We start from the raw sequence: 25,553 nt of genomic DNA, 5'->3' as shown, positions 1-25,553 counted from the left end.
CCCACTGGGCAAACAATTACTGGACAATACTATGTTAACCTCCTGGACTTATTGCAACAAAGGAGACGCGAAAAAAGGCCTGGTTTAGCAAGAAAGAAAGTCATCTTCCATCAAGACAATCCGATCCCGCACCCATGTGCCGTCGCCATAGCAAAATTACACGAACTAATGTATGAATTGTTGCCACACCCGCCTTATTCATCTGATATGGCTCCGTCAGACTTCCATCTCTTCCCAGAAGTGAATTTTCTCTTGGTGGACGATTATTCACTTCAAACGAAGAATTGATAGCCAGAATTAACAACTATTTTGCAGGCCTGGAGGAAACTCATTATTGAAATGGGATCAAGGCACTGGAACATCGTTGGACCAAGTGCATTAACCTACGAGGAGACTACATTGAAAAATAAAAAAAAATGTAGTGGTGTAAGTCCTTTTTTCCATTCCGTTCCGAGAACTTTTCAAACCATCCTCGTATTTCTGTAGACAATTTAGAAACTTTATCAAGCGGCTTCATACTTCATATTTGATTGACAATGAACGAGATTTTTTCCTCGTGAAGATGCTATTAAAATACATTCAACTATAAGTCGCCAATTTTTGGCACCAATATTTAGGAAAATGTTACGTTACGCATGGTTTGCATGCAAATTGTCGGAAGAAAGAGAAATTTTTCGAAGTGTCAGCGAGCTTTGTTTTTCCTAAGAAACTCTGAAGATTTCTTATGCATGTGGGAATATTCCATTCATTCGATGTAGTAGATGCCGTCTTAACTTTTGTTTTCCGTGTCTGTGTGAAAAATATCATCCAGCAACTTGTAATGTAGAAAGCAAATCCGACGGTTAATGTATATTACCAACATCTCATATTGTAACTCACGGTATTACTGAATAGTTATTTACACCATTGTTTATCGATGATTTGACTTCGGCTTTCCTAGCCTGCCCCTCGTTCCTGAAACCTGTCAGCAGATCGAAGCGTTCACGTGCTAAAGCAGTTCTCGGTGCCTCTCTCAGTTGCAGGTACAACGGGTTCCGGAAATCTCGACATACATTTTCAGGCAAAGTTCATGCGTGTGGTCGTTTACTTGTTAATAATTATAATAATTTTTGTTGTGATGATAAAAATTAACAAACAGCCAAATAACTTTGGATATTCAACAAACGTTCCCACAAAAACCGTGTCTTTTCAGATATTACCTTTCAAATGTAATATGTATGAAACAACAAGACTAATGTTAAAAAAATTAAAAAAAAAGAACACGAGCGGTAACCGATCCAGCAATCCACTGCTTACTGAGCCTGAACGCGTGAAACTTCTCTTGCGATTTTCCCTGAAATCGTCTGCGTAGTATGTCTTAGTAACAACCTTATGTTGTCCTAATGCAATACTAAAATTGTGCGAAGTTTTCAGTAAATCCGTGGCCTTCCCCTGGTTAGTTTAATAAGCTGCTCCTTAGAAGAAAAAGTTGTGAACTACTGAATTAAATGGTTCGACACCCAGGGTAAACTTACTCTTTTGGGAACTTGTTGGCCTTTCCTCTGTTTCTTCATTGTACACGCAAATTTTTTTTAATGATTTCTACAAAATACGTCTCTATTTCCGTACTTGCAACATTACAACACATGCTCACGAATGCAGCATATGTTCAGCAGGCTGCGTTCAAGATTTTAAGGCTGAAACTGGAATGCGTTATGGGAGTTCTAGGGATTACACAGTACGGGCAGTTTGAATACAGACTTCAGTAAGGGACTAATTTCAACGTGAGAGAAAAATCAGTTCACCCTAAGGTTCGAGATGTTAAGCTATTTCTAAAGAGACAATCTTCCTAAAGATATATTTCTCAATATAGCAAAGCCTGGTGCAGAGCTACATCTTCAGACTTTTTAATATTTTTCGAGAGCAGAGAAGCTGCTCGGATGTAAGGAGCAATACTTGCTAAATAAGCATTACGTAATGGCTACGATGTGACGATTTAGAAAGTCGTAAATTCACATTTGTAGAATACAAATTTAAAGGTAAGTCTAAATTTCAAGTGTTTTACGTTTTTGAAATTTAGTGATGGTATCAAGTCGAACGCACAAATCTGCTGCAGTTTCTCTGCAGACACGGTTCAATCACGAGAAGAGCTGAAGTGTACAACGAATGAAATTTACGGTGTTAGGTGTGAAGAAACCATTGTGCACATAAAGCATTGAAGGATGAAAACCTGTATACCTTATACTACTTACTTCACATCGGTGTTACACCGTACTTCAACATTACAAGGATGATATGCTGCAAGTGAATGTATCCTCTTGCAAGACAGTTGGGGTGTATTCTCAACGAAGCGTGATGCTTTAGTTAAAATTGGATAACCACTCATTGTGAGTCCTTCCATTAGGAACTTTTTTAGCAATTCCCTTCCAATTCCGAATGCACCTTCCATGGTCTGTACTGCCACTGCAGTTATCTAAAATAGAAAAATAAAAAATAACTTTTGGTTTGAACGAAGAACAAATCGCTTAACTTTATCGCTCTGGATTTTATTGTGTCAACTATCTGGCAATGTATTGAGTCTCGTCCGCCACTGCTTATAGTCTAAATAAAACCTAGAAATTTAGCCGCAGTGTGAACTGGTTGTTCAAATTGTCCAAGTTGTATAGACGCTGCTCACGGACTAACACGCTTACACGTAAAAGATAAAGGCTGCTGATTTGCTAAGTAATAAACCCAGGTCTTCATTATGAATCTGCGCTGAAAATGTCTCCGCTGCCATGTTCATTCTTGAGTGATTAACATCGAAGCTTGAAAACGATGCCTACAAGCACACAGCACTGAGTGTCTATAGAATATGTTCCAAGTCGTAAATGGATAATGTATATAATATGGGAGTTTGGAATATTGCTTCTGAAGGTAGGCATGTATTAGGCCTACCTCACATGGGACGAGAAGAAAGTTATCTGGACACCACAGTATAACACATAAGCCATGACACTTCTGCTCATTTTTGTTGTAGACTGTGATAGCAGCGCTCCAAGCGGTCAGCAAGTAATACTTTTGAATACGATATCGGATGAGTGCGAATAGTCGTTTATTTGTAACGTAGTTTTTACAAAGGGAGAGTACGTAGTGCAACAAATATCAACAACAGCATAAAAATTACAGCATATCCGTCTTTCTTTAGTTTTCTAAGCAATCTGAGAGGTGTGAAATGTCACATTACAAGACAGTTTATTTACGATTCTTTTGTTGACTGAACAATGTCGTTTCCCTATAAGAACAAAAAATCGCTACTAAACAGCAGAAGAACTGACCTTTTTCCGAAAGACGTTGTATATCTACCCAACAGCGTTAAGCTCTGTTCGCTTCACTTCCAGCAGAGTAACTGAATGTGGAATGTAGGGAACTTGTATCGAATGCAGTACGGTACTTCCGTTATTTAACGTACCGAATAAGCCACCAGAACTGTAGATAAGCAGAAAACCACACAGGTGTGGGAATAAAATGTCAAAGCAATAAAACTGTTTCCCTAAACACAAGAAACTAGTTCTGCAATTCTTGGCACCTCGAAGACGCGAATGGCAAGAATCTTCAACACAGTCGTCTTTCGAAGATAACTACATTTACAAAAATATTCGTGCGTTGAAAAGTCAAGTGAAGGATAGGAAATGCGAATCATTACACTGCACAGAAATTTGTTATATGTCAAGAAAAGCGGCTATCAAATAAGAACAGACAGCAGCAGAAATACATGTTTCTCATACAGGAATGACTGCACTTATATTCTATTACTTTAGCTGCAGTTATAGACGTATTCAAGTATTTCTTCATGAATAAGTTGCAGCTTGAGTCACTGAATCAGTGAGATTCGGCTCTTTTTACATTTCTTTCGCGATCATTCGTTTATCTGATATTTACTAATGATTTTAACGCAATAATGTAAACTATTTCTTTAATAAAGTACAAATATAATTAAAAACAAACATTGATCTTACGGCTAGCTTTCTCGTCGCTTGGGGTGCTAGTGTCATTCCAACTATCAGTCGATAACAACTTTCACAGCAGTCATTGTCGCGACTGTTGTGTCGACATCTCCTGCGCAGCAGCTTGTATATGCCACGGGCAAAAACGATTAGTAACTACAAATGCTGAAGCTTCCCTTCAAGTAATGCAATAGTAACACTATCACATACTCCTCATATATGAAATAGGAGAGCTGTTAATTGCCTGTTTAATTCTAGCGTATGATTCTACATGTCACCTTTGAGTAGTTATGTCATGCTGAACTGAAGGAGGCAATACACAGAGATATCAAAATGTCGATCAATACTCGTAAACGTTTCCATGCCGCCGAATTGTAATCACGGGAATTATTAATAATAAATATAGAAGCGGGAAAATGGCTTTCTGAATGGAGAGAAACTAACATGTAAAGTAAGATCCTCAAAATGACATTAACAGTAAAATATAGGAAACCGCAAAAGAGACGGAAGCAAGATATATCTAAAATACACGAAAAATAACGAAACGCGTAATCGAAAATTCACGAGAAATGACGAAACGTGGAATAGACAACTTGAATGGAACTATATAGCTCGCGGAAACAGAGTGATAACAGGTAAATAAATAAAACCTAAAAGAAATGGTGGCAAATTCAGAAAAAAAACAAATATTTGTCAGAAAGAAGATTATAAAATATGACCGCCATTCGTTTCACTCACAGCAATTTAAGCAATGTTCTTAGGTTCCTGCCTAAACACTCCCTCGAAAATTGTGATATATTTGGAATTACGCAAGTTACTAAGACAATCAGAGTTAATATTTATCAACAGGCCGCTCACATCCTTCGTATCGTAAACTCATGACGTCACACATGATGTCCTGGCTCAAAGCCGAAAACGGAACAGGAATTCCTTTCGTTCGGACTAATACTGAAGTTGAGTCACGAAACTGTTGCAACTCCGATTTAACCAAAATATTAAGTAAAAGTTCGACAGTACACTGCTCATTCCATTGTCAACCAAAGATCGTTTATGCATTTGACTAATGTCATTGGTGTTTTGTTTTCGACCACTGCCAACATTACATATCGAATAAAAGCAATACTGTGTGTGTATTAGTAACCAATACAGTAGGCAGTGAATGCCTTGACACACTGTCGATCTTGTTTGTTTCAAAATTGCTTATAAAGAACCCTGGGCTCACTGCTGGAGCTACGTACGATTTCTCAAAGCATTGTTACGATACAGACTGGTATGAGTAAAATGTCGCGAATACTTGGTCTGAAAACCATAGGTAAATTGTTGAAATGCGTACCATCCTCCAGAGCAAATAAGTCAGTGAGACATTTTCAAAAAACATATAAACGCATGTTACTTCCGTGTGTTACTTCTTTCGATTTTATTCTCGGTACTGAACACTCGACTCTCGCGTGTAGTACCAGCACTGCATGTGTTTGGCGAAGTTTGTTTCCGTGCGCTGCGCGCCTGTTGGCTTTTGGCATGCTGCATTCCATCATCAAGATCTGCATGCCTTCAGGAAATGCTTGACAAATAACACCAAATGGGTAAGCACATATAAATATCTTACAGTGTGGTATCCTCCAGAGTTTAATAGATAAGTATAGTTTTTACTACTGATGTTATTATCGGAAGCAACGTGTATATCCTTTACATAACTATACATCACTTGCCATCCCTTTTCGGAAAATCTTCTCGACTGTCACATCTAGAGTTTATGAAGTATTTGCGTTACAAAAGCAATGAGTAAACTTATCGACGACTGAAATTAATTACCAAAGTTAACTATGAATATAGTTCAGAAGCTCGAGCTTTATCCCACCGCATGTACTTTTTTAAAAACCGCTTGTGGGTAAAATCAGTGAAACTAGATCTGAAACAGGAGATAAATGCGAAAGTAATTACAAAGAATCAAAATGCGGGCCAGTACTGTAGCACAAAAATCATTAATAAGAAGCTAAGAGAAATAAAACACAAAAATGAAAATGCATACTAATTAAAAATTGAACTAATTTTCCCGTAAAAATAACATCACTATTTAGGAAATAGTTGAACGGATGGCTGGCCCTTTAATTATTCTTGTCGATAGTAAACTCGTGGATAACAGGTATTCCCCTATAATTACAAATAATTGTCAACCCGTTTATTCAGTGTCGTTTAATCAAGAAAAGTTATTTATACCATATAAAATACTGCAATCGAGTATTATGCAACTGTGGCAATATTCTGTTTTATCTGTAAAAGTAAGAATTACATGCGATCCATGTGTTGGTTTATCCTGAAATAATACTATAGTGTTCCTGGATCAGAATAACAAAGTGACTGACATCTACTTGTCAACGGGACAGCTATCGTAGCAACAATAGTCCGAGCAAGAGTTTAGTAACACCTTTCCCTGTGCACAGTTGTCTTATCGCTATGCTGCCAGTTACCACTCAGCTGCGGACAACAGTTTCGTACCTGTAACATTATTTTCGAGATTTATTCATACATGGTTTGTGCCTGTTTCTCTGTACGGGATGTGTGAAGCTAACTATGAAGTATATGGGGAAAGTGGTAAGGCTATTAGCATCCTACAAAGTGAGCTCAATAGTGCACATTAACGAGGAACGTATAAACGTACTCAATGCGAAACAGCACAGGTGCTGCTATCAGAAAAATAATGATTGTCTAGAGAAATCACCAACGACACAAGCGTGAATGAACAAAAACCAACAGGCACAGTAATTTCGTGTGACTCAGTGGTCCGGTGCAATTCTTAATTGGAACCCACTTCGGTGACTTGCGTCTTCTTAACCCAAACCAGTTATCCAACCAGGGCAGTGGTGCTTACAGTTTAACGTGGAATCCGAATCACGTGTACTTCGTGGTGAACCTCCACGTCTTTGAGAAGTGAATGCTAGTTTAAAACGCAGACCGAAAAAGCCGATGGTCCGACTGAAATTCGATCTCGAACCTTCCAGTTTCCATGCACGCTCTTTACTGCTAGACCACCGAGTCGTTAAATCAGAATCTAGGTCAGATAATTAATGGTCAGCATTTTTCCCCTCTGCGCCAACGGCCTTGCCGCATTGATAACACCAGTTCCCGCTAGATCACCGAAGGCAAGAGCTATCGGGCTTCGCTAACACTTGGCTGGGTGACCGTCCGGGTCTCCTGGGCGCTGTTGGCAAACTAGGTGCACTCAGCCCTTGTGAGACCAATTGAGGAGTTACTGGACCGAGAAGTAGCGGATCCGGTCACGTAAGCTGCCAACGGCAGGGTGAGTGATGTGCTTTCCACACTCCTCTCCATATCCGCATCCAGTGACGTCTGTCGGCTGAGAATGAGACGGTTATCGATAGCTACGACTGGGCTTTCGGAGATATTTTCGGACGGAGTACATTCTTTCCGTCTGTGTACACTCCACTGTTTCAGTGCGACGGAAAATACACAACATTTTAAAACGAATAAAGCGATTACAAACGAATGTAACCTATTTAATACATAGCGATATATCGATAAGTGTTACAGAGATTGTAGAATAAAGTTCAAAATTTCCATCGTTGTGCAGGAACAGTGGATATCTATTTAATACATAACGATATATCGGTTAAGTGTTACACAGGATGTGAAAGAAAGTTCAAAATTTCGATCGTTGCGTAAACGCAGTGAATCGGAAGACGGTGCGTGCGCGGTGATGCAGGACCGTACCGAGAGGGTGGTAGTTAGGCTCCCGCCAAAGACGCATGCCTAGAGATAGCATAAAAACCAACCGAAAAAAGAAACAAGAAAGATTAAACGTTTACCAGGAGAGGTTAAGTGACGTCTCCGTTACCCCATGTAGTCATCTTCTGCGTACTTGAAGAAGCATTTCCCTCGGCCATTGAATGTAAACATACGCTGTTGTCACAATCTCATTGCGCCCAAGTAGCAACATAAAGAAACGACTACCAGCGAACAGACGTCCACCGCCAAGATGGTTTACGTGGCAACAGTGCGCAGGGTTCATGCAGTTTTCGCCTACACAGCTCACTCGTGTTCAACAAGCGAGTTATTGCTGCAGCTTCGCTAGGATCATCTAGGACCTGAAGATTGGCGACCGGGTGCTGAAGCAAATATACTGTTTGAGCGAAGGCATCTGATCTCTGCCGACAGAGGACTGCATCGAGACTGAACTAGAGCGCTTCAAGGAGTTCGATACAATAAGTAAAATGGAACACGTCACAATATAGTATTTCATCTTACTTTAATTTCGATAAAGGGAAAGCCAATGATAGTTCTGTATCTTACCTTGAAAAATATTACTCTGAATTTAGTGCCAAATATAGTAACGAAATAGTTGCTTTCAAGTTGCAGGTGAAAGAGCTGATGAAGAGCATTGACACAGCTTCTCATTTGGATATTCTGAAGGTTTTTTCTAAATCAGGCATCAAACATCGGAATAGTTCTGAGAGTATTTAAGACAATACCAAAGACTACAGCAGCATGCGAACACATTTTTATCAAAGTAAAGGGGACACAAAACTAAATAAGATAGAACACAACACAGCTGCCGAACTTGGCTTCAATGTGATAATCAATTAATTTGCTTCTTTCAAAGCAAAGAAACGCGAAGCAAAATTATAACGAAAATGCAATTCCTTAAAAGGAATGTTTTCTCAACTCTTAATTACTGCCCTTTTTCTTTAATTAATAATTTATGATGAGTAAATAAATATGTATCTCGATATACATCATACCAAAACCAATACACATAATACTAAGGCCTATGTACATTAGCTGTCATAAACTATAACATATAGATTTCGTTTTACTCTCAATTTTTAAATTCTTTGTACAATTTATAATTTACTTAATGCACTGATACATGTTATTTTCCAGCAGGGTGAGCCAGACTTTACGGAATCCTAAATCAAAAAATAAAAAAGAAGGGTAGTGTGGTGGGTAATTGTGTTTGTTATCGGTGGTAATGTTTGTGTTGGCACAGATGACCTTGTTGGAAATACACAGCACGTGATATCGAATCAGCTTTTTATGTCAGTATTCAGTTAGCTGCGTGCGAACAAACGTGCGTTTTTTCTAGGCTCAATGTGTGTGTGTTCATTCTAACTTTCCTGCCGACTGGTGTTACGTGACACCACCATCCAAAAAGTAGCAGCTAACATGAAAAAACATTTCGGTGCTTCTGTTGTAACACATGGACGATTGAACGATATTGCCAGCATCTACATATATTATACACACATTAGTAAATATTTGAATTTTTAGAATTTAGGGTTGCCTATCTTCTGGCTTGATATAAGTACAGTTTTACAATAAAGCTTTTTTTTTACTAAACCTACATACAAAATACCCCCCATGAACCATGGACCTTGCCGTTGGTGGGGAGGCTTGCGTGCCTCAGCGATACAGATAGCCGTACCGTAGGTGCAACCACAACGGAGGGGTATCTGTTGAGAGGCCAGACAAACGTGTGTTTCCTGAAGAGGGGCAGCAGCCTTTTCAGTAGTTGCAGGGGCAACAGTCTAGATGATTGACTGATCTGGCCTTGTAACAATAACCAAAACGGTCTTGCTGTGCTGGTACTGCGAACGGCTAAAAGCAAGGGGAAACTACGGCCGTAATTTTTCCCGAGGGCATGCAGCGTTACTGTGTGATTAAATGATGATGGCGTCCTCTTGGGTAAAATATTCCGGAGGTAATTAGTCCCCCATTCGGATCTCCGGGCGGGGACTACTCAAGAGGATGTCGTTATTAGGAGAAAGAAAACTGGCGTTCTACGGATCGGAGCGTGGAATGTCAGAGCCCTTAATCGAGCAGGTAGGTTAGAAAATTTAAAAAGGGAAATGGATAGGTTAAAGTTAGATATAGTGGGAATTAGTGAAGTTCGGTGGCAGGAGGAACAAGACATCTGGTCAGGTGAATACAGGGTTATAAACACATAATCAAATAGGGGTAATGCAGGAGTAGGTTTAATAATGAATAGGAAAATAGGAGTGCGGGTAAGCTACTACAAACAGCATAGTGAACGCATTATTGTGGCCAAGATAGATACGAAGCCCACACCTACTACAGTAGTACAAATTTATATGCCAACTAGCTCTGCAGATGACGAAGAAATTGAAGAAATGTATGATCAAATAAAAGAAATTATTCAATAGTCATGGGTGACTGGAATTCGGTAGTAGGAAAAGGGAGAGAAGGAAACATAGTAGATGAATATGGACTGGGGCAAAGAAGTGAAAGAGGAAGCCGCCTGGTAGAATTTTGCACAGAGCACAACTTAATCATAGCTGACACTTGGTTCAAGAATCGTAAAAGAAGACTGTATACATGGAGGAAGCCTGGAGGTACTGACAGATTTCAGATAGATAATGTAATGGTAAGACAGAGATTTAGGAACCAGGTTTTAAATTGTAAGTTATTTCCAGGGGCAGATGTGGACTCTGACCACAATCTATTGGTTATGACCTGTAGATTAAAACTGAAGAAACTACAAAAAGGTGGGAATTTAAGGAGATGGGACTTGGATAAACTAAAAGAACTAGAGGTTGTACAGAGTTTCAGGGAGAGCATAAGAGAGCAATTGACTGGAATGGGGGAAAGAAATACAGTAGAAGAAGAATGGGTAGCTTTGATGGATGAAGTAGTGAAGGCAGCAGAGGATCAAGTAGGTAAAAAGACGAGGGCTAGTAGAAATCCTTGGGTAACAGAAGAAATATTGAATTTAATTGATGAAAGGAGAAAATATAAAAATGCAGTAAATGAAGCAGGCAAAAAGGAATACAGACGTCTCAAAAATGAGATAGACAGGAAGTGCAAAATGGCTAAGCAGGCATGGCTAGAGGACAAATGTAAGGATGTAGAGGCTTATCTCACTAGGGGTAAGATAGATACTGCCTACAGGAAAATTAAAGAGACCTTTGGAGATAAGAGAACCACTTGTATGAACATCAAAAGCTCTGATGGAAACCCAGTTCTAAGCAAAGAAGGGAAAGCAGAAAGGTGGAAGGAGTATATAGCGGGTCTATACAAGGGCGATGTACTTGAAGTCAATATTATGGAAATGAAAGAGGATGTAGATGAAGATGAAATGCGAGATCCGATAGTGCGTGAAGAGTTTGACAGAGCACTGAAGGACCTGAGTCGAAACAAGGCCCCCGGAGTAGACAACATTCCATTGGAACTACTGACGGCCTTGGGAAAGCCAGTCATGACAAAACTCTACCATCTGGAGAGCAAGATGTATGATACAGGTGAAATACCCTCAGACTTCAAGAAGAATATAATAATTCCAATCCAAGATGGCCGCCGAGTGAGATCACAGGTATTTTCTTCGTCCGCTAAAATAACTTATTTAAGAGGAAATAGTGCCAAGTTTAAATATTCTTTGTTTTTATTACTTGCTGTAGTGTCCGTTCTTGTCACACAACTGAATATTAGCGTCCAAGCAGAGCTTGTTCTTGAAAAAACTTGTTCTTTAGCTGAGGTCCCGATAATCGCGACATAACCCGTAATTTTGCGTGACATAAACACAACAAATTCTATTCAAGTTTTCTTGATAGGGCAAAAATCGTTTAAAAAAGACAGCTACTAGTTTCATCAGTGTCTATTGTCGCAATAAAAGTGTAATTAAACATTTCTAAATCGTATTTAACTAACACATTTCGTATTGTTTACTAGTTAGATAGACGCGATCTAGGTCTAAATTTTCCGAGTTATAAACGTTTAAAAACCTGACCAAACACGCCTGATAACTTAAATTCTCTAAAAGCAAAGTAATTACAAATTCATTCTTCTGTTTTTGCATCTCTAAATCAGTAGAAAAACAACAACCACCGCACATAAGATCTTTGTGTCGTTTTTTTTGCTTGCAGACATACAATCTCGCGACCTTGACAAATTTAAAACATTCTTTAAACTTAACTATTCTTTCGAAACTGACCATGAGTGAGAAATGTGGGAGCTGTTATAGGGTAGTGAGTAGAGGGATTTGTTGCCAATCTTGTAGGAAATATTTTCACTGGGGGGGGGGGGGGGGATGCAGTGGGGAGAATGTTGGGAGAACAGAAGAGGCTCTCTCCTGGAACTGCAGAGTATGCAGTAGGAACATCTTGATTGGGGAGCAGGAAAGGAAAATCTGTGCCCTTCAGGCACAGTTGGAGGAAGCAAGGAAGGAACTGATAAGGATCAAGGGAAATAGGGGGGAGGAGGGTGGTTGGGAAATGGCAGCTGGTAGGAGGATAGGAAGAAAGAGAACGCGATCTGATAGTTTTATCATCAACACCAAAAACAGGTATCTGCCACTGCCAGAGTTAAGTGGAGAAGAGCCTCAGGTAGAACGAGGAGCAGGAAATGTGCAGCACACTTCAACCGAGGCCAAGAAGCCTAGGAATGTACAAAGTGTTAGGAAGAAGAAAGTGCTGCTGCTAGGTAGTAGCCATGGGCGAGGTGTAGGCCCTCAGTTACAGGAAAGTTTAGGGGCAGCGTACCAGGCCACCAGTATCTTCAAACCAAATGCAGGGCTAAGTCATGTGATAGAGGACCTAGGGTCTTTATGTAAGGATTTTACAAAAGAGGACCATGTAGTGATAGTGGGTGGGGCGGGAAACAGTTTGGACAGGGATGGGGCATATGAAATAGGTGGTGACCTGGACAAGATAGCTTCCCTGACTCATGGCACCAATGTACACTTTGTTGAGCCGTTCCGGCGTCATGATCAGCCACGCCTTGATGGAGCTGTGAGGCGAATCAATGTGGGGCTGGGGATGGCTCTGAGGACGGCCAACTTTGCTCATGTTTCTCTGGTGCCCGTCGGGACTATCAACAGATGGGGTTTCACTAGGCATGGCCCACACCTAAACAGGACTGGGAAGGGAAGATTGGTACAGCTGATTCATGAAAGTATAGGGGGTGGATCTCGGGCCACACATGGTCAAATACCTGTTGTCATAGGTAGGAAAAGTAGGTCTTTTTTAGGATAAATCCAGACAACAGGTTCCCCTGCCTAAAGAGTATCTCTAGCAGTTCAAAAAATACTGAAACAATCACTCACAAGACAGATTATAACACTTCAAAAATCACACATACCAGATGTCACAAAGAAAAACAAACCATCGGAAAGAGTAACATGGGGCATTTCACAGACTTAACAATCCTCCATCAAAACATGCAATCAATAAAAAATAAAATACAAGCATTAGAAGTTGAGCTCCAATCTTTGAACTGCACAGTAGTTTGTATTACTGAGCACTGGTGTAGAGACACAGAAATCCAACATGTAGTATTATCATTGTATGAAAGGGCAAACTCTTACTGCATAACTACTTCAAGGGGTGGAGGATCATGCATTTATATCAGAAAAGGAACACAGTTCAAATCTAGACATGACCTCAGTACAGTAAGTGAAGACAAACACATTGAAATATCAGCTATTGAATTATCAGGGCTCGATATCACCAAGAAATTAATCATTTTGTGTGTGTATAGATCTCCTAGTGGTAGTGTGGACACTTTTTTCAATAAATTAACAGAAGTTCTAGATAAAGTCTCAAGTACAAAGGTCAACATAATTCTGTGTGGGGACATAAACATCAACACTAATATCATAAATGAATCCAGCAGCACCTTCATAAATATCCTTCAAAGTTTTGGCATGTCCCTATTGGTCAATAGTGCAACAAGGGTTACTACAATGACTGCATCAGTAATTGACCATGTGGCCACAAATATAGACAGGGAAAAATGTGATGTAGCTGTAAAAGATCTCGGACTATCAGACCATCTCTGTCAAATAACAACAGTAAAATCAGGCATCGAATCATTCTCTAAACTACAAGCTTATAAACGACATCTATCAGAAATCAAAATAAAAGATTTTTCAAAAGAACTAGAAAAACAAAGCTGGGATGAAGTGTATAAGGAAACCAATGTGAATATGAAATTCTCCAAATTCTCCACATTGTTTAAATTGAACTTTGAAACAGCATTTCCAAAAGTATGCATGACTGTATCAACATCTCACAAAAACAGATGGATAACAGCAGGTATTAAGAAGTCCTCCCAAACACTTGAACACCTCAGTTCCATGAAAAAGATTCACAATGATCCAGAATTCTTAAATTTCTATCATAGATACAAAAAGATTTATAGGAAGGTGCTGATTGCTGCAAAAAAGTCATTTAATGACAAAATAATATATAATGCAGAGAATAAAAGCAAAGCAGTCTGGGATGTTATAAAAAAGGAAACGGGGAGAGGCAAACAAACGCAGAATAACATACTGCTAAGGGAGGGGGATAAGGTAATAAATGATCCACAACACTTAGCAAACTATGTAAACGAGCATTTTTCAAGTATTGCAGAGAAGTTACAGCAAAAATTCCCCAAAACAAATATAACACCTGCAAAAATTGTTGCACTAGATACAATGATGTTACTTCCAACCACAGAGAATGAAGTCAATAAAACTGTTCAAAAGCTAAAAAATAAAAAGTCAGAAGGCTTAGATGATGTACCAATGTGTGTACTGAAACAATGCATAGGGATTATACAAGGCCCATTAACAAATATAATAAATGAATCCTTCACATCAGGGACATTTCCAGAGCAGCTAAAACAGGCAAGAGTTGTACCTTTGCTTAAGAAAGGTAATGCAGAAGACATAGAAAATTACCGGCCCATTTCCCTGCTGTCAGCATTCTCAAAAATAATAGAAGCAATTATGAAAGACAGATTAATGAATTATCTGAATAAATACAATCTTTTAAGCAAATCACAGTTTGGTTTTCGAAGTGGCAAAAATACGGAGTCAGCCATAGTAGAATTCACAAAAGTTGTACTTAATGCTCTTGATAAAGATGAGTGTGTCACAGGCATATTTTTGGATCTTTCTAAGGCTTTTGATACAGTCGACCACAAGATTCTATTAAATAAATTAGAAGCATTAGGAATAAGAGGGGTAGCTAATGACTGGTTTCGATCATACCTAACAGATAGGGTACAAAGAGTAGAGATAACACATACTTCAAATAGATCTAAACATTTAGTAAAATACTTATCAGAACCAAAACATATTAATATAGGGGTTCCACAAGGTAGCATATTAGGACCAATACTATTCCTGATATACATCAATGACTTTCCCAGTAGTGTTACTCATGGTGAGAAAATTCTCTTCGCTGATGACAGCAATATTATAGTCACTGAGAGAACAAGAGAACTCCTTACCGAGAAAGCAAATGAAACTCTCAAGGAAGTTTACGATTGGTCAATAAGCAACAAATTGACATTAAACATAAAGAAAACTAATGCCATGAACTTCAGTTTGAAGAGGAAAAATGACAATGTTAAATTAAATGTAGATGGCACCTCTATAGACTGTGTAACAAATGCAAAATTTCTAGGAATGAATATTGACTCTCAGCTGAAGTGGTACGAACACACAAAGGTACTTGCAAACAGAATGTCATCAGCATGTTATGCCCTTAGAATTCTATCATCTGTGTGTAACATGCAGTGTCTTTTAGTTACATATTATTCATATGTACACTCAATTCTTAGCTGTGGCATTCTTTTTTGGGGAACAAATCCACAAAATATGAACACAATTTTCAAACTCCAGAAAAGAGCCATAAGAATAATAACCAGAAATAGTAGTCGAGCTCATTGTAAAGATCTGTTCAAAACACTGGGAATTTTAACTGCTCCATGCGAACACATTTACCAGTCAGTTGTACACATCAAAAGTAACATTGGCAATTACTGCACAAACAGCTCTGTCCATGACCATGCAACAAGAGATAGACTCAACTTACATTTACCAAGAAAAAATAAACATAAAACTCAAAACAGCATTTTCTACCAAGGAATAAAACTGTACAATAAATTACCAAAAGAGATTAAAGAAATTTCAAAAATACACTTATTTAAGAAGGCAGCTAAAAAGTACCTGTTATGCAATACATTTTATACATTGAAGGATTACTTAGATAAAGCAGAGTAGGGGTTTGATAAAAAAATGTTATACAAACAAATAATAATAATAATGATGATTATAAAACATCCAATATTCCACATAACACCTTCACTTTATTATTTTTCTTCTTTTTTCCTTTCTAGAGACACTCTCCCCTCAAGCTATGCATAGCACAATACTAACACCTCTTCCTCTTTCTGAGCTCAACATCTCACTCATTATGAAGGGATGCTGACTCAGTTTTTCAGGATAGCAAATGGGAACTTGCAGTACAGAAAATGGCCCAAGGATCACCTGTGTGTGTGTGTGTGTGTGTGTGTGTGTGTGTGTGTGTGTGTGTGTGTGTGTGTGTATGTAGTGAGTGAAGTGTTATGAAACAATGTGTGTATAGTGTGTGCAGTGACTGATAGTGAAATATGAGTGAATAGTGTGGCATTACATTATTTAATGAGTTATTTGTAAATAAATTATTGTATACCAGGAGTAAAATCTAATGATTGTCTCTAATTAGAAGTCTGTAAATATATGTGTATACGAATTAGCTTATTGTAAATTGATCTAAGCTTGTAAATACTTTGACATGTCCTATATCCTTGTAAAAAGAGATCTATGGATGAATAAAACTACTACTACTACTACTACTACTACTACTAATCCCAAAGAAAGCAGGTGTTGACAGATGTGAAAATTACCGAACTATCAGTTTAATAAGTCACAGCTGCAAAATACTCACGCGAATTCTTTACAGACGAATGGAAAAACTAGTAGAAGCCGACCTCGGGGAAGATCAGTGTCGAATCTGTAGAAATGTTGGAAAACGTGAGGCAATACTGACCCTACAACTTGTCTGACAAGCTAGATTAAGAAAAGGCAAACCTACGTTTCTAGCATTTGTAGATTTAGAGAAAGCTTTTGACAATGTTGACTGGAATACTCTCTTTCAAATTCTGAAGGTGGCAGGGGTAAAATACAGGGAGCGAAAGGCTATTTACAATTTGTACAGAAACCAGATGGCAGTTATAAGAGTCGAGGGACATGAAAGGGAAGCAGTGGTTGGGAAGGGAGTGAGACAGGGTTGTAGCCTCTCTCCGATCTTATTCAATCTGTATATTGAGCAAGCACTAAAGGAAACAAAAGAAAAATTCGGAGTAGGTATTAAAATCCATGGAGAAGAAATAAAAACTTTGAGGTTCGCCGATGACATTGTAATTCTGTCAGAGACAGCAAAGGACTTGGAAGAGCAGTTGAACGGAATGGATAGTGTCTTGAAAGGAGGATATAAGATGAACATCAACAAAAGCAAAACGAGGATAATGGAATGTAGTCGAATTAAGTCGGGTGATGCTGAGGGAATTAGATTAGGAAATGAGACACTTAAAGTAGTAAAGGAGTTTTGCTATTTGGGGAGCAAAATAACTGACGATGGTCGAAGTAGAGAGGATATAAACTGTAGACTGGCAATGGCAAGGAAAGCGTTTCTGAAAAACAGAAATTTGTTAACATCGAGTATAGATTTAAGTGTCAGGAAGACATTTCTGAAAGTATTTGTATGGAGTGTAGCCATGTATGGAAGTGAAACATGGACGATAAATAGTTTGGACAAGAAGAGAATAGAAGCTTTCGAAATGTGGTGCTACAGACGGATGCTGAAGATTAGATGGGTAGATCACATAACTAATGAGGAAGTGTTGAATAGGATTGGGGAGAAGAGAAGTTTGTGGCACAACTTGACCAGAAGAAGGGTCGGTTGGTAGGACATGTCCTGAGGCATCAAGGGATCACCAATTTAGTACTGGAGACCAGCGTGGAGGGTAAAAATCGTAGAGGGAGACCAAGAGATGACTACACTACGCAGATTCAGAAGGATGTAGGTTGCAGTAGGTACTGGGAGATGAAGAAGCTTGCACAGGATAGAGTATCATGGAGAGCTGCATCAAACCAGTCTCAGGACTGAAGACCACAACAACATACAAAATTATAAAATTTGCTAAATCTGACCTCAGAAGTTAAGTCGCATAGTGCTCAGAGCCATTCGTACATTTTTTTTAATGATGCAAAAGCGATGTTACCCTCGGTCAGGCTCGTCGCCGCTTCCAAAAGCAAGGTGTCGACACATACAAGAAATGGCCGGAGCTCAGAAGTTCATTTGAAGCGTGCAGCGGCTTAATTATGTCACATTGACCCAAATTTCACAATTCTACCCAACGCAACCATGGACGTGTCACGCGATGGTAAGGGCACCTGCCCCTTCCCCGTTACGGGTGGCCGACGTAAGCCGAGGTAAACATTTCAGACATATCGCAGCTCAGAATCGCCATGAAAAAGCCTCCGTAGGTGGCATAAAGGTCGTTAATGAAACTAGCCCTCCCCTCAGGGGGCGTTGATTCCCATACATTTCGTGGACGAAAACGACTGATCGCATCGCAGTGAGCAAGAGGACGGCGTTCCTGTTGACACCCCACGGGAGATTCAACCTTTCCCTAAGGTCTCTGTGGGCCAGCAAGTCCGATGATCGTGATTGCACCCCATAGGAGCGTAGTTCGACCGCGTTTTTTGCTCTGGGGTACAGGGTGGAACCACTAGGAACCATTGAATACCATTCGACGAAATTTGAACGTGATCTGAAACAGAAAAGAGTGTTTATGCTTCTCCAACGCTTCTGTTTCAAGTCCTTATGTGTCGTGATCATGGGTGGGGGGAGGCATGTGGGGGAGAGTGACATTGTCACATGCGTGAATGAAACGGCGAAACACCTTTCAGCTCTGTGGTGCTACGCTGCTACTCTAGCACCTGTTTGCGGGCACGTCGAATCTGAGGGACCAAAAGTTTCTTCCGTTTGTTGGCAAGATATCTTTTAACCTACTTAAGGGGTTCATTGTTGATGGATGTATTATTTTGAGAATATTTGGTTTCCCATCATTGACTTTATTTGTCTCTTATTGAAGTATATTCTGCAGAAAAAAATATTTTGGAGGAATAGCACTTCTCAAGCTGTTCGGGTCATTTTAGACCTTCCGTATTTTAACCGTAACTATTAGAACAAATTCTGACAGAATTGAATTTGTCAATACTTGTGCAGTAAGGAGGCTACGAGGAAGTGGAGTCATTGTTGCTTTGAACAATGGAATGTCTATTTCTGTGGAAAGACGGAAAGGGGGGGGGGGAGTACAATTCCTCTCTCTTTCTGTCCCTCTTATACAGAGGTCACGTATTTTGTAGATATTTTTTCTTAAAATGACCCCTCTGCAAGATAATGAAAAATCAGACACGCTGAATGTAGCTCATAGTGATGAAGTAGTTCCAGAAGGTGAAATCATATTTTAGAATGCAGCTCTTACTCTTCACTAGAAGACATAGATGATAACGTCAGAACAGCAAACGGTAAACAGCGCAGTTCTGACTCCAAAAGACTTGTCAACTGAATGGAAGACAGAACCCCACTCTCAGATGGGTTCGCATGCATATAGTTCATATGGCTCGAACATCAACAATGTATGCCACTTCTCGCATTTGGAATGAATGCTCAGCTCCCAAATTGTTCCTTCCTCCATCAATTGAAAACGCAATACTCACTCATTCTAAAGCTGAAGGAATGCGTCTATATGGAGGTACGTGGAAAAAGTTAGATGTTCTTGATCTCGATGGTTGTATAGGTCTATTGTTAGTAGTAAGACTTGGTAAGTCACATAATGAGGGTACTGAAAGTTTATGGGATGAATACAAAGGTCGCCCAATTTTCAGAGCAACAAATTCACTAGAAACGTCCAGAAAGATATCAAGGGTTATTCGATTTGATGATCGTGAGGTAAGACTACGAAGACGTGAACAAGATAAGCTCGCCTACAACAGATTTGTGGGAGAAATAGGTAGAGGTTATATAATCTCAGTATGTTTGTCATAGTAGACGAGCAACTTGTTACATTCAAGAGAAACTGCCCTTTCCGCCATTGTGTGCCTAATAAACCAGCTTTGGGTGCTTTGTGACAATAGATAAGTTGCGTATGGAAAATTCAGCCATGCACCGAGGAACGACCAGCTAGCGCTCCTAAAAAGAACCAATGCCTAAGGGCTGTAATTGACTTGTCTTACGGCTTGAAAGGGCATAACATTATCTGTGGCAACTTTTCCACGTGCGAAGAGCTAGCACAAATGCAGATTATGAGAAGTATCCGAATGATTGGAACTGCGAAAAAATGCCTTCCATTCCATCAAAATTATTGCAGAGCAGAGGCACTCCTATTTATACACCAACATTTGCTTTCAAAAAGGTCACAACGCTTGTATCATACTCCCCAAAGAAAAGGAAATATGTTATTCTGCAAAGCACTCTTCACCACGATGCAAGACTAAGTGACGGAACCAAAAGAAAAACTGAAATTATTTGAGACTACAACATTACGAAAGCAACTGTGGACACAAAAACAAGATGGTTGTGAATTACACAACAAAGAGGAAGACATGGATGATCTATTATAGTGCTCTCAGATATCATCGAGATATCTGCCTATAATTCTTGCATGATATTCGAGACAACTTACCCTCAATGGAAAGCAAACACCCTTCAGCCAAGCGGACTGTTTCTAGAAACTCTTATCGAGCAGCTAATTGATGGGGAAATGGAGAGACGAGGACATCTTCCAAGAGGAAATGCTGCAAGAGAAGCTGCAGAGAGAAGAATATCGTTTGACTCTGCACCCTGTGTATCGGAAGAAAACGATCCTACGACTTGTGACAAGAGAGGCAGATGTCATTTACGTGGAAAAACTAATAACAAGAGTTCAGTAAAGTGCGCCAAGTGTAAAAGATTTTCTTGTAAGAAACGTCTTACATATACATGTAAAAGCTGTTAGTAAAAGTTGGGCATATACCTATCGGAAACAGATAAACAAGGAGGCCTTTTTTGTCCCAAACATCTTGAGTGTATGTGCGATGTAAACACCGTAGTAGGGCTAAAACAGCAGGAATCAGCCGTAATTTTCAGTTGAAAGTGGTTTTTTACCCACAATTGAGGACTTCCGACAATCTGGGATCAGCGAAGGACAGTTTGTTTTTGCGAAACGCTGGATTTAAAAAGTACCTTGCCAATTTGGTATGGCTTATATAGGCGAGGCCACACGCACTCTGAAAAAACGCTGCGCTGCGTTCTCCATTTGCAGTGCACGTCTCCATCGTCACAATCTTGTGAACACCTTCCTAGTGGAGCATAGAATCAGTCGAATAGAGTTGCCTCCATATTGTCCAGATATGAGAATCCATGGGTCATGCTAAAACGAGCGGTTTGCAGTCGTTCTGTCCTACCAGAGATCTTTACAGGACATCATAGACGCCGCTGTGGAGGAATGGGACCAAATCGCATAGGCTTGTCTGGTCAATTTGGTACGGAATATACCTGACCGCATTCAAAAGTGTCGCCAATTACGAGGAGGGCCAATTATTTCGTAAACAATGTGGTATGCGAGATGATAGTGAGAAGCAACTGTAGTGTTTGTAGTGAACTCCAGTTTGTGGTTATCTAGTGGAAATGCGTTTATCTTTTTTATTTTCTTATGACTGCAGCTGACGAAAAAATCGCTTTTGTTTTCTATTATGTCCTATTTTGACCACTGTACTTTGTTTTTGTTGCCAACATATCGTACGATTTCACCAGAGGACAAAGAAACGTAAAATCACGGATAAAGTTTTGCCAAATTGCCAGCCTCATGTGCAACCATTCAGTCCGTATTTTCGTCTTTGTTTACTCCAACAAATGCATCATAGACCTCTCTTATGACATATTTACGAGGAGCGACTGCACCAATCTTCTATTCCTTTCTTGTCGTACTCAATGCTTCACCATTAGGGCAGGTGTATGAACATTCGAGACTGCCCAGCGTTGCGTAGACGCGGAAGAAAATCATATATTTTTCTCACCAAACAAAAGAATGAAACTGCACATTCTGAAATTTTTTCAGCACCATTCTATTAACAAGAGCGAGAAAGAAAAGGAAATGCGGAGAAACGTAAAAGAAGTTACAGAAAAAGTAGAAAAAAATAAGTCAGAGGAGCGTGGCAGGAAGAAAAGCGGTGCAAATGATGTTAATGGCAGCTCCAAATGAGAGGGAGTGCTGCAGGAAGAATGCCATGCATCTTTCCACGCATAAACGCCGCTGAATCACAATGTGTGGACTCAAAAGACTACGGCGTGTGACGCTCGTTGCATATTTCACTTACTCTTTATTTACTTATTACAAAGTGTTTTTCTCAGCGATACTGCTATAGATGTTTAAGGCTCCTTTTATAGGAACTGTTAGGCACTCATATATTGACATTTGTCTTTATTTATTCATTGTAAAGATTTTCATTTCTGTAGGAGCTTTCAAACTGACGTAGATACAGTTCAAGCGTGTGTAGGCACATAATAAAAAATCAGTTGTTAACACACCACAAGCAAGTTTTTCTATTTTGAGAGACTCAGGCAAGATTAACAGCTCCAGGGCTTCATTTGTCATCTGTTGTACAGTATCGTAAACAATTTACAATAATACATTACATTTTATGAATTATTTGTCTTGTTTAACTCATCCATTTAGAAACACGTTAAAATATAAGATATTGCCGCCTTCAAAGGCCTGCCGCCCTAGGTTGTGGAAAGGTTCGACCCCCCCCTCCCCCCCTCTCCCATGGAGCCGGACTTGGTCAAGACTGCAAATAAGTGTATCTGGGAATGATAGGCGGAAAATTCAAAACTAGATTTAAAGGACACATAAGAAGCAGGAAATACGAAAATAGCCATTCTATCTTTGCTGACACCTAATAAATCATGGGCATAAACCATCTAACGTGGAAATCATTAGGATGGACAATCACAACAGAAAACTTCTAACGATATAGTAAAACTGCCTCATATAAAGAGCCCTTACAATGAACAAGAAAGTAAGTGACCACTTCACTGATCATGTTGACCACTAAAACAGGAACAGGGATGTATAGTATACTCAGACAAAAAATTTGAAAGGATATTGTTGTTGTTGTGGTCCTCAGTCCGAAGACTGGTTTGATGCAACTCTCCGTGCTTCTTTGTCATGTGCAAGGCTCTTCATCTCTGAGTAACTGCTGCAACCTACATCCTTCTGAATCTGGTTACTGTATTCACCTCTTTGTTTCCCTCTATGATTTTTGCCCCCTCCTCCTTCACACACACCGACGGTACCCTCCAATACTAAACTGGTGGTCCCTTGATGTCTCAGGAAGTGTCCTGTCAACCGATGCCCTCTTTTGGTCAAGTTGTGCCACAAATTTCTTGTCTCCCAAGCCTACTCAGTACCTCTTCATTAGTTACGTGATCGACCCATCTAATCTTCAACATTTTTCTGTAGCACCACATTTCAAAAGCTTATTTTTTCTTCGTTTCTGAACTGACACTTAAGTCTGTATTCGATATTAACAAATTTTTCTTCTTCTGAAATGCTTTTCTTACCATTGCCAGTCTACACTTTATATTGTCTCTAGTTCGGCCATCATGAGTTATTTTGCTGGCCAAATAACAAAACTCACCTAGTACTTTAAGTGTCTCGTTTCCTGATATAATTCCCTTAGTATCACTCCGAAAATCAAACATTCTGGGTACACAAACCACCTATGTGCTACTTCAGGACGGCACAAGTACAGTAATAACATCGCAAATTTTAAATAGAAACAAATATTAATTTAACATCATAAAACTTGTGCCACGAAAAGTTATCTCTTATCTAACATCGAAAGAATAATATAGTAATATAGCAACATACCTGTAATTATTATATAACGCAATTATCATATACAAAAACAAAGTATACCACTAGCCACTGAAGGCGCTTCACAAATAAAAAGAAGCGAATAACGTATGGCACCATAAAACAGCCTTTCATTTAGTTACATTAGACGACAGTTTACTTTATGACATTTGGTTCGCACTGGCAGCGTTCTCGTTGCGGTTACTACATTTGAAGTGCTTTCATACGAATAGTACATACTAATAGTTGTAATCTGTTTGTGCACATTCACATCAACTGCCGCTTGAAAATGACATTACGGTGGAAAATAAACAAAATTGCAGACTAAAGCGGAAAACGTTATTTAAGGATTTTCGTACGACTGTGATACCTGTCTTATGTAAGTAATTATTAATAACGTTGCATCTTACAGTACCACATGACGACTATCTTACTGCAGCACAACTTATGTCTTAACAAGTCTTTGATATTGCTCTGAGCACTATGGGACTTAACAGCTATGGTCATCAGTCCCCTAGAACTTAGAACTACTTAAGCCTAACTAACCTAAGGACATCACACAACACCCTGTCATTACGAGGCAGAGAAAATCCCTGACCTCGCCGGGAATCGAACCCGGGAACCCGGGCGCGGGAAGCGAGAACGCTACCGCACGACCACGAGCTGCGGACGAGTCTGTGATACTGCGGTATTTTTAACGTAGCTGACTTAGTAGTAAAGCCTTAACCAGTTAAATATAATAAAAAATTCGTGTCTACCATAACTAGCCAGGGCTAAGATTTTAGGTTTACCTAGCTTCGACTGTCAGCTGAAACCATTAGCTTTCATTAATTTAATTAGTAACAGCGTCTTTTAACATAACAGGAATTAGCTGTGGCAACTAATTTTAAATGCACACGTTGCCTCATGCTCGTCGGTGATTGGCCATTGTTTTACGGCTGTAGCTCCTCAGTGCTGCATTTGTGACCGCTGGATATCTGGAAACCCTGCTCTTCTCCGCTCCGCATGTCAGCCAGTCGAGCTGTCCACCCATAACCGTGTGACTCTGCGGTCAAATGAGGCGACCGCAATCGTGCGGTGGAGGGAACTTGGGTAGCTGGCGGCTGCGAGCTTCCGGGAAGACGGAGCTGGTTTTCACGGCATGCCTCCTCGGCGTTACTTCACAGAAGCGCGTTTGTGACAACTCTCTTACTGGAAGGATAATGTTATCTGTAGCTGTATATCGACGGTACTGGTCGGTACCGTGCTGCTGTTTCAGCTTGTCTACGAATTCGTTCACACCTCTCGACATGTTTGCAATACCGAACACAAATAAATACAACTAGAAGTGGTCAGCACTTGCCTCAAGCTCGCTCATTACAGATGACAACGGTAGCTACTCCTGAATGGTTAGCGAGAATCTCGTGACTCGTGTGTGCTGGGGTTCATGTACACTCGTAGCGAAAGAGAAATCGGCGAATTGTGATAATAAATGACATGCAATGAAAACTGGTTGCATGACATCTGTTCCTGCATCGATTCCTACATCTACATCTACCCGTTAAAGAAGTGCATTATTTCACCATCACAATACACTGAGGTGACAAAAGTTAGGGGATAGCGATATGCATGTACACAGATGACAGCAGTGTCGCGTACACGAGGTATAAAAGAGCAGTGCGTTGTGAAGCTGTCATTTTACAATGGTGATTCATGCGAAGAGGTTTCCGACGTGATTATGAGCGCACGACAGGAGTTAACGGACTTTCAACGCAGAATGGTATTTGATGCTAGACGCATGGTACATTCCATTTCGGAAATCGTTAGGGAATTCAATATCCACAGTGTCAAGAGCGTGACGAG

At 39.8% G+C, this 25,553-nt stretch overlaps 1 protein-coding gene across 3 annotated transcripts in view; it reads left to right on the top strand.

Annotated features, from left to right (window-relative positions):
• Nucleotides 1-25,553, top strand: part of LOC126334955 (sialin) — a 273,379-nt gene that overhangs the window by 15,864 nt on the left and 231,962 nt on the right. The window contains exon 1 of one of the 3 annotated variants that reach the window (XM_049997705.1): nt 5,067-5,548. The exons of the other annotated variants lie outside the window; for them this stretch is intronic. Within the exon in view, the coding sequence (XP_049853662.1) occupies nt 5,545-5,548 (4 nt within the window). The 5' untranslated portion in view covers nt 5,067-5,544. Of the gene's footprint in view, nt 1-5,066; nt 5,549-25,553 lie in introns of those variants that run through there. 3 annotated transcript variants of the gene reach the window in all.

This window comes from Schistocerca gregaria, chromosome 2, assembly GCF_023897955.1.
Source record: "Schistocerca gregaria isolate iqSchGreg1 chromosome 2, iqSchGreg1.2, whole genome shotgun sequence".
Taxonomy (NCBI): domain Eukaryota; kingdom Metazoa; phylum Arthropoda; class Insecta; order Orthoptera; family Acrididae; genus Schistocerca; species Schistocerca gregaria.
Note: the sequence above shows the minus strand (reverse complement) of the source record. Positions and strands in the feature narration are given on the sequence as shown.